The sequence below is a fragment of the Chrysochloris asiatica genome, unplaced genomic scaffold (assembly GCF_000296735.1).
Source record: "Chrysochloris asiatica unplaced genomic scaffold, ChrAsi1.0 scaffold00175, whole genome shotgun sequence".
NCBI lineage: Eukaryota > Metazoa > Chordata > Mammalia > Afrosoricida > Chrysochloridae > Chrysochloris > Chrysochloris asiatica.
The window spans coordinates 6,242,357-6,250,714 of NW_006408693.1; the positions used below are offsets into that span (position 1 = coordinate 6,242,357).

Here is an 8,358-nt window from a genome sequence, read left to right on the forward strand (position 1 = left end):
TATATATATATATATATATATATATATATATATATATATATATATATATATATATATATACACATACATATATATGTGTGTGTGTGTATATATATTCATTATATATAATCTCAAGCCTACCCTAAGCTCTATATCGGTTTTTTTCTAAGCTGTACTTTAATTTTGGAAGTATTTTATGGGAATACTTTGTTGTTTTTGTTAAATGCCATTGAGTCTGGTCCAAATCAAAGAGACACTGTGTAGGGTTTCCAAGGAGCAACTGGCGAGTTTGAACTACCAACGTTGTCGGTCAAACTGACCTTTAAGTCCAGTGCTTTATCCCACAGTGCCACACCAGTACTCCATGGGAACGCATAGAATGATACTATACAAATGACAGAAACTGTTCATATGAGAAGTCCTGTGTGGTTTAAGATTTTGTTTGTTAAAATATAATTCACAAACTGTGCTGTTTTAGTCACAGGAAACATTTCTGGGCGCACTTCATTATTGTATATATAAGACAAATATCTTCATCTCATGGAGGACTTGAGAAATCTCTGGGTACATACAAATATTATACCCTGCTATGAAAAATTTCCACATGATGGCAAAACATAAAACTTGATATTAATTTTGATTTGGCGAAAGCGTTCTGGAATAAACTTTGGGATTAATAATCAGATTTCTTTGTTTTTTCTGTAATTTGTTAATGAGTACAGTTTTTTAAAAAAAGCAAGACAAGCTATTAAGAATTGTTAAAGAAACAAGTATGAAACACCATTTAGCACATAAAAGGCAAACACAGATTAAAAATTAGATGTTAACTAGTCATTTCTGTGACTTACATGGGCACACAAAAGCTAAGTGTGTCTTCATAGTATTTGCCATCGGGACAGTTACAACCTTCAGCGCAGTCATCAGTACATTGCTCTGGAGAAGAGAGGGAAGTGCAGGAGCGACGGCAAAAAGAGGAACATTGATGGTACAACATGCCTTTCTGGCACACCACAGCTAAGAAACAAAGGAAAGTCACTAGTCGAAGATTTCCATAGAGGACAGAAATTATGTATCTTTGGTTATAGGCCTAAGACAGATATGAATCATGGGGAAAAAACATATACCTTACGTCAATAATCATAGAACCTTGCAGAATCCTAGAAGAGAAATACGAAAAAAAAAAACCCAATCCCTGCCAAACTAGATCTCTAACAAAAAAAATCAATTCTATTCCTGATGTGGCTCTGTGTGTTAAGGCGCTGGACTGCAAAATCGGTTTGAACTGCAAGGTCAGCAGTTCAAGCTCACCAAGATTGTAGGAAAGCCTATACAGGGTTGCTATGAGTGGGAACCTACTCGACGACACTTAAGAACAATAATAACATTTTAAAATATTTTAATTGTGACATTCTATAACAGTCTTTGATAGCTCATAAGTAATTTGTTGTTGCTGTTGTTTTCTCCAGAAACTTCTTACCATCACAGTTTATCTATTTGTTGTTGTTAAATGATGTGCAGTTGGTTCTGACTCATAGAGACCCATACAGACTTCTGAGGAGGGGCTGGTGGGTATGAACCACTGACCTTGCAGTTAGTAATCCAGAGCTTATCGTACAGCACACATCAGAACTCCTAAGCCTATTTACTCCCATACTATCATCATTTTCTTTAGAGCACTATTTAAATTTACAGAAGCTTTTAGTCTTCTACAAATAAACCATAACTTGACTTTATTTATTCTCACAGCCCTTATATTCTGTCTTCTTAATCAAGTTTATACTTTCAAAGCCTTGTCATTTCTCATCAGACAAAACTAAATGGATTATAGCAAACTGAAGTAATAATGTAAAAGCACACTTGCTACTTACACCTACCTAGCAAATGCTGGATGAAAAACAAGTGAAAATATTTTAAATGTATAGTTGACCTTGTAAGAGAAAAAGAGAGAGATGGGTGGGAGGAGAATCTTCAGATGCCTAAATTAAGAAGGAAATAAAATCCGGAACTTTAAGTGAATGTGAGAAGGGAGAATCGATCCTCGTAATCTAGTATTTTGGATTTAATCCATGTAGAAATAAAAGATGAAAGCTGGTCCTTTACAAGGTAAGGAAGTGGGAGTCTCCCCCACTAACATGAAACCTTAGAGAGCTTCAAGCTCAATTGAAAGAATGGATTAACACAGAGATCAGCAAACTTTTTTGTAAAAGGTAAAATGGCAAATATTTTTTACTTTCCTGGTCATATACTGTCTGTTACTGTTATTCAAACTCTGTCACAAAAGCAGCCAGAGACAATATGTAAATAAATGGGGTTGGCTGTGTTCCAATAAAACTTTACTTACAAAAACACAGGTGGCTTAAGGGGTGTAGTTTTCTAACCCTGGACTAGAGGAAATCTTCTCATAATACAGGAAGATGCTAGGGAAGTTTATGTAACTCTGCCAAGTCTATAATGAAATAAAGAATCCTCTGAGAAATAAAAACCCCAGGCTTAGATCCTACAGTTTTGGTATCTGAATTTTAATTTTTTTTATATTTATGTTATAGAAAACCCAAGCTGAGAAATTAATACAAAAACTAGTCAAGGATAGCCTTAGAATGCCTGACAAAAAGCTTTGTTCCACCAATGCTTGGTAGAGGGTGGATGAAGGGATGCTCTCAAACCAGGGACACAAAAGATAGTTATCAAAAAACAAATAGCCCCACTAAAGATTCCAATCCAAAATCCAGTGCCAATGAAACAATTCCAACTCTTTGTGATCCTATAGGAGAGTAGAACTGTTCCCTTGGGCTTCCAAGACTGTAAATCTTTACAGGGAACAGAAAGCCTCATCTGTCTCCTGTGGAGTGGCTGGTGACTTTAAACTGCCAACCTTGCTTTTAGTAGCCCAACACTTTAGCCCATGATGCTACCGATACTCCTAAAGATTAGTTCATAAAAAATGAATTACAGAACACATGAGGAATTAATTCACCACAAATGAGTCAGCAGATATACTAACCTCAGGATTAGCACCTCAAGAACTTGAGCTAATAATTGATTGCCCTTTGCATGTCTTACCTAATGTAACTACAAATCAACCATGAAATGATATCGACATAAGTGTTTTTCTTTACTTCCCACTATTTAGATAAGACATTTCTATGACAAGACTTTTTGACTTCAAGTTGTCTCTGTTCCATAATACGGTTATACTTTAGTTTTGCTATTTTGGTAGCTTTGATCTGTGCTGCTGTACTCACCACAGAATGAAACCTGAGCTCTAAAGTCGATGGAGATACCTCGCTGGCCACAGAGGTAGGCATAGTGGGCAAGAGCATTACAAAGGCAGGCACTTCCACACTTGCATGCATCATGTCGGCATAGCTGATAGTACAGTCCAGGGCTAATGTAGAAATGGCAAGGAGCAAAGAGCTCTTGGTGGATGACATCACAGTGTGCTGCATACCCAACTAATAGACAGAGAAACCCCATTAGCATCTCATTCTCTGGTCTTGATCTTACCCCTATTACCAAGTTCTAGAACTATTTGAGCCTCTTGTGTTCTACTGTAATACATTACTTAGCATATTTTCAGATAAGACAAGGTTTTATTTGATTTTGGTTTTGAGCAGTCAGTTTAGTGTGGTTTTAGTAAAACAAATTACCAAAAATCCTGGTATGTGAATTACACCGTCACTGAATATTGGACAGAGCGTGACCATGCCAAACTGCCGCTCACTTGATGGCATGTTTCCTTGGATCACTGGCTACCTGCTTAGGAGCCATAATATATGGTTTGATGATTAGGAGCTTGGAATTTGGAAGTAACAAACAGCAGAAGCCACCTGGGCTGTCACAATATGTAATTAAAGTTGGCCAGCCCATAACTGTAACAACAATAGTAGAGCATTTCCAAAGATTTTTATATAGCATTTAAAGAAGCTGAAAGCATTAAAACAATCTAGTCTACATTGGGGAAAACAAGATTTCTGTATATCTAAAGTAACTTTACAAGTATAAAATTAAAAATAAAATAGTCACTCTCTGAAGGTTTTATTTTGTTGTTGTTGTTTTTTAAAAGAACCTAGAATACATAAAGAAACCCTGGTGGCACAGCTGGCTTAGTGTTGAGAGTTCAAACCCATCGCTGCTCCGCAGGATAAAATGAGGCTGTCTGCTCCTCATTATAATCAGGGATTGTTCTACTATGTCCTGTAAGGTTGCTATGAGTAAGAATCAGCTGTACGCAGTGGGTTTACTGGGGGCTGTTTACAAAACAAATCCACTACTATTGAGTTGATTCCAATTCATCATGTCCCTACGGGATAAAGTCAAGCTACTCCATAGGGTTTCCAAGGCTGTGAATCGCTACAGAAAAAAATTGCCTTATCTTTCTCCAAACTTTTGGTAAGCAGAACAATGTTTAATGCACTCTACACCCAGGGTTCCTTCAGATTACATAAGGCATAATTTTAAACAAAAGTACATATGAAATGGCACTGACTTTATCATAATAAAGAAACTCAGAATTTAAAATCACTACTTAATTGTATAGTATAGAAACAAATAGAACTTTTCCCTATTTCATGCAAAAGAGACTTACTGTTTTGTTGGTTGATGTTACAGGGGTCTACCATAGGGACATGAATTGGTGCAAAACAAGTGGAGGAAACTCTCCAAGCATTTGCATGCAGTTGTGGAGTTCCTTCTATCATACCTGATGGAGACCTACAAAGCATAAATAATGCTCATTTTAGTCTCTCTCGAGAATTCCTCTCATTTTTTATATTCGTCTCCAAACATTAAAAGGGTACTATTATTTTAATTTACAAAGAAATGAAATCTAACAGTTAGAAATTTTCTACTAGTCAAAAAAATACACATGGCATTAGTTATCTGTTATTGAGACTTATAGTATGTCAAGCTGTGATTAAATAATGCCTTATTTAATCTTAATTTAAATTTTTTAAGAAAGCATCATTGTCTCCATTTTACAGAGAAAAAAGAAGCTTGAAGAAAAATTAAAGTTTACACAATACATTTCAGAGCCAGGATTCAAACTCAGTCTGCACAGACTAAACAAACAAACAAAATAACGTAAGCAGTCAAAATGTTAGTGTGTGTGTTGTGTGTCTTTGGGGGAGGGGAGAGGCAGTATGGGGTGGTTAACAGGATTCTTTCCAGAGTAAAGAATAAGTGTTTCAAAGAATAAACACTATATTTCTGGTTTGATATTTCAATTCCTTTACCAAGGCTGGATATTAAACTTCTATGGTAAAATTAGGCAATGAATGAACAACTGAAGAAAAGTGGCAGAAAAGACAGATTTATCAATCACAGCAATGTTTAGGAGCCAAACACTGAAATTTCCCTCTGCCGGCAACCATCAAGTTCTATTAATTCATCAATCAACATTTATTAGAGAATCCAGTTGGATGAGGTCTCCTACAGCAAGTGTTTAAACATACCTCAAGCCCTGACAGCATTAGTTGCCACAATGTGGCCAAATATATAGAACAGGCCTTAACTCTGCTCTCTATAGTGCCCTAATAGAGTAACTACTTTGGTTACCATTTGACTAAGGGACCATCAACTATATGGAGCTTCTCATCACAGTGACTTCCCTGAGAGTGACAAAAGAGGAAGCACTGACAGTCACACAAAGGATCACACAATGTTCCAGTCTCTCTCCATCAGCCTTTCCTGTTGCTCTTCCCCGATATCAAAACTTTATAGACATATAAAGAATCACAATAAAGACCTAATCAAAAGTCTCATTTTACAAAGGAGAACACCAAAACTCAGAGAAATTCCATGACTGAAACTTGCAATTTCTTCACTTACTCTTTCGCTCTCCTTCCTTCCCATCCCTCTAAAAGGTAATAAAACAGGTTAGTAATACGATGCCTATATTCAGGATTCACAGGAGCAAGTGACTGAGAGCTTGGTTCTCGTATTTCATTCATTAAAAAAGAGCAAAATGTAGTCCCATTTATTTAATGCACTTTGTAAAATAACCTTTTTGTTCTACATAGCTTACTTACTCTACTCACAAAACTTTTTTTAAAGTAATTAGTATCTCCATTCCACTATGTTGCCAGACGCTCATTAACCTTTGTGAAATTAAAACAAAATTAACTCATCATGCTGGAAAGCTGAACAATGTTTGAAAGTTATCTCTGACTCTGAAATATTATCCTGCACTGTTATCACGCCTGAATGTTTACACACCAAGGAGACTGGTGCCTTAGAAAGAGGCAGCCAGATCTGCCATCTGTTAAACAGTGACTGCTTACCCATTCTGACAAACAAGGATGGGAAAGAACCTTTAATGTCTTTCCTGGATATATAAAAGCAAACCCACATATGATAGTTTTCAACATCACAAATGGGATTAAGACATCAATATTCTGACCTACAGACAAGTAAAATAAAAAGACAAAATAAACTAAAATTAAATAGATCACATGAGAGATTATCTTTTGGCACTTTTAATTGTAAATGTCAGTTCTCCTCACTAATCCAATATTCTTCCTGATGTCCCATTCCCTGGTCCCCCACAGTTCAATCTGACATTCTACTAGTTCATATTAGTTCCTAGGAATACAAGGACCGAAGACATGATCCTTATAAAGCTCTCATATTTTTGTGTAGAAACTAGTTGTTATGGACAACTGAGTTTCACAGGCAAGAGAGTTAGAATTATCTTTGATCTGATTGAACAAACTTTATAAAGCAAATAATGTCTGAACTGGATTGAACAACAAGTGAGAGTTGAAAAGAAAGATTAGAAGAGGGAAAGCAATACAGGGAGAAAGAAGAATATAATGGTGATACGATAAAACTAAATAAGCAAAAATTTTAAGAAAGCCAAGACTTTGGAGAATGGCTTCTCCATAAATACACTCCATAAATACACTCTGGCTAATCCAGCACACACCGCTTAAATATTGTCAGCCCCTCCTGATTAATTGATCTATAATATAAGATCTTTGGGGATGGGAATCAGGAATTTTTCTGATTAAAGTGCTCCATAGTGCCTAGCACAATGACAGGTGCTCAAATAAGTTACATGAAATTCTACACTGCTTCTATTGACATGTATAGGAAAAGTGCTTTGCAAATCCAAGCAATGCAAAAGTATGGTTCTTCCATTATTGCTTTTCTTTCAATAAAACACCAAATGTTACACAACCCAATTAACTTAGAAGCCAAAATATTGTTTTAAGGTTATCATTAACATCAAATGATACTAATATTTTTTAAAGTGTAGTTTATTACCATTAATACCAAATAATATTGAGTCTTTTTTTAAGGAAGTGACTTTTCAAAATTTAAGTAATGTTAAGCTTGATAGGTTTCAAGGAATTGAATATAGGGTCACAGCCCAAAAGGCCTGAGTCACAGTGCGGAAATTGAAAACCAGATTCCACCATCAGCTATATGACCTTGGGTGATTTAGTTATCACTTTGGTAATGTGATTAGTTTCCTTATCTGTGAAGTAGAGATACTAGTCAGGTGATGGTTTTAAAGTTTAAACATGATGATTCATGTAAAGTTCTTGAAACAGTGCTGCTGAGCTACTATTAGTTAAGTAAACATTTTTAAATGAAAGTATACATTTCCTCTAAATTACCCATCATTAAATTATGTTAGCTATATAGAAATCATACTTACAGAAAATCATCTCTTATGTTCCCATTAAAAGTGCCACACAGACCTAATGTTCTTCTTTTCCAAGCACTAGTGAGCTGAATATAAATTCTTTCCCCATCTACAGCAAACAGGATCTTTAAACCAAATGTGGTTTTTAGAAGAATAAATAAGGATGACAGAGTTTGAATTTCAACAATTCCTGCAGGAAAAGATCATACACAAATCAGTTCTGGGATTCACAGGTAGTGTTAGCAAATGCTATTTCAGTACAATATCAAGAGTCTTCTCCCAAGAAGTGGGGGAGCCAGGTTTGCAGTCCATTGTTACTGCCCCTGGACTTCCAAGACCCATTTTTGCCACCCTATGCCTATTTCTTATTGATTCCCCTTCTTCTTTCCCTCCTTCTTCAATCTTTAGCAGACTTTTTAAAAATAGATTATCAGGTCAACATATAATTTCAGCCAGCACGTATCTCACAAAGTGAGAGATGCACAGACAATTTCGAATCTGATCTATTTTCCTAAATCTGTGTGTGTATGCATATGTGTTTGGGGACTGTGATTTTTTTCCCTCTAAAAGGAGCTCTGGTAGCATAGTGGTTACGAATTGGGCTGCGAACCTTAAGGTCAGCGGTTCAAAACTACCAGCCGCTCAGCGGGAGAAAGATGAGGCTTTCTACTCCCGTAAAGATTTACACCCTCGGAAACCCTGTACAGGGTCGCTATGGGTCGGAACCGACT

General features: G+C 36.2%; 1 protein-coding gene across 1 annotated transcript in view; it reads right to left on the minus strand.

Annotated features, from left to right (window-relative positions):
• OTOGL (otogelin-like) overlaps positions 1-8,358 on the minus strand; it is a 233,420-nt gene that overhangs the window by 158,950 nt on the left and 66,112 nt on the right. Inside the window, exons 13-16 of the mRNA XM_006871844.1 lie at positions 7,640-7,817; positions 4,565-4,689; positions 3,222-3,431; positions 828-993 (exon numbers count right to left, since the gene is read on the minus strand). Of these exons, the coding sequence (XP_006871906.1) occupies positions 828-993; positions 3,222-3,431; positions 4,565-4,689; positions 7,640-7,817 (679 nt within the window). The remainder of the gene's footprint in view (positions 1-827; positions 994-3,221; positions 3,432-4,564; positions 4,690-7,639; positions 7,818-8,358) is intronic.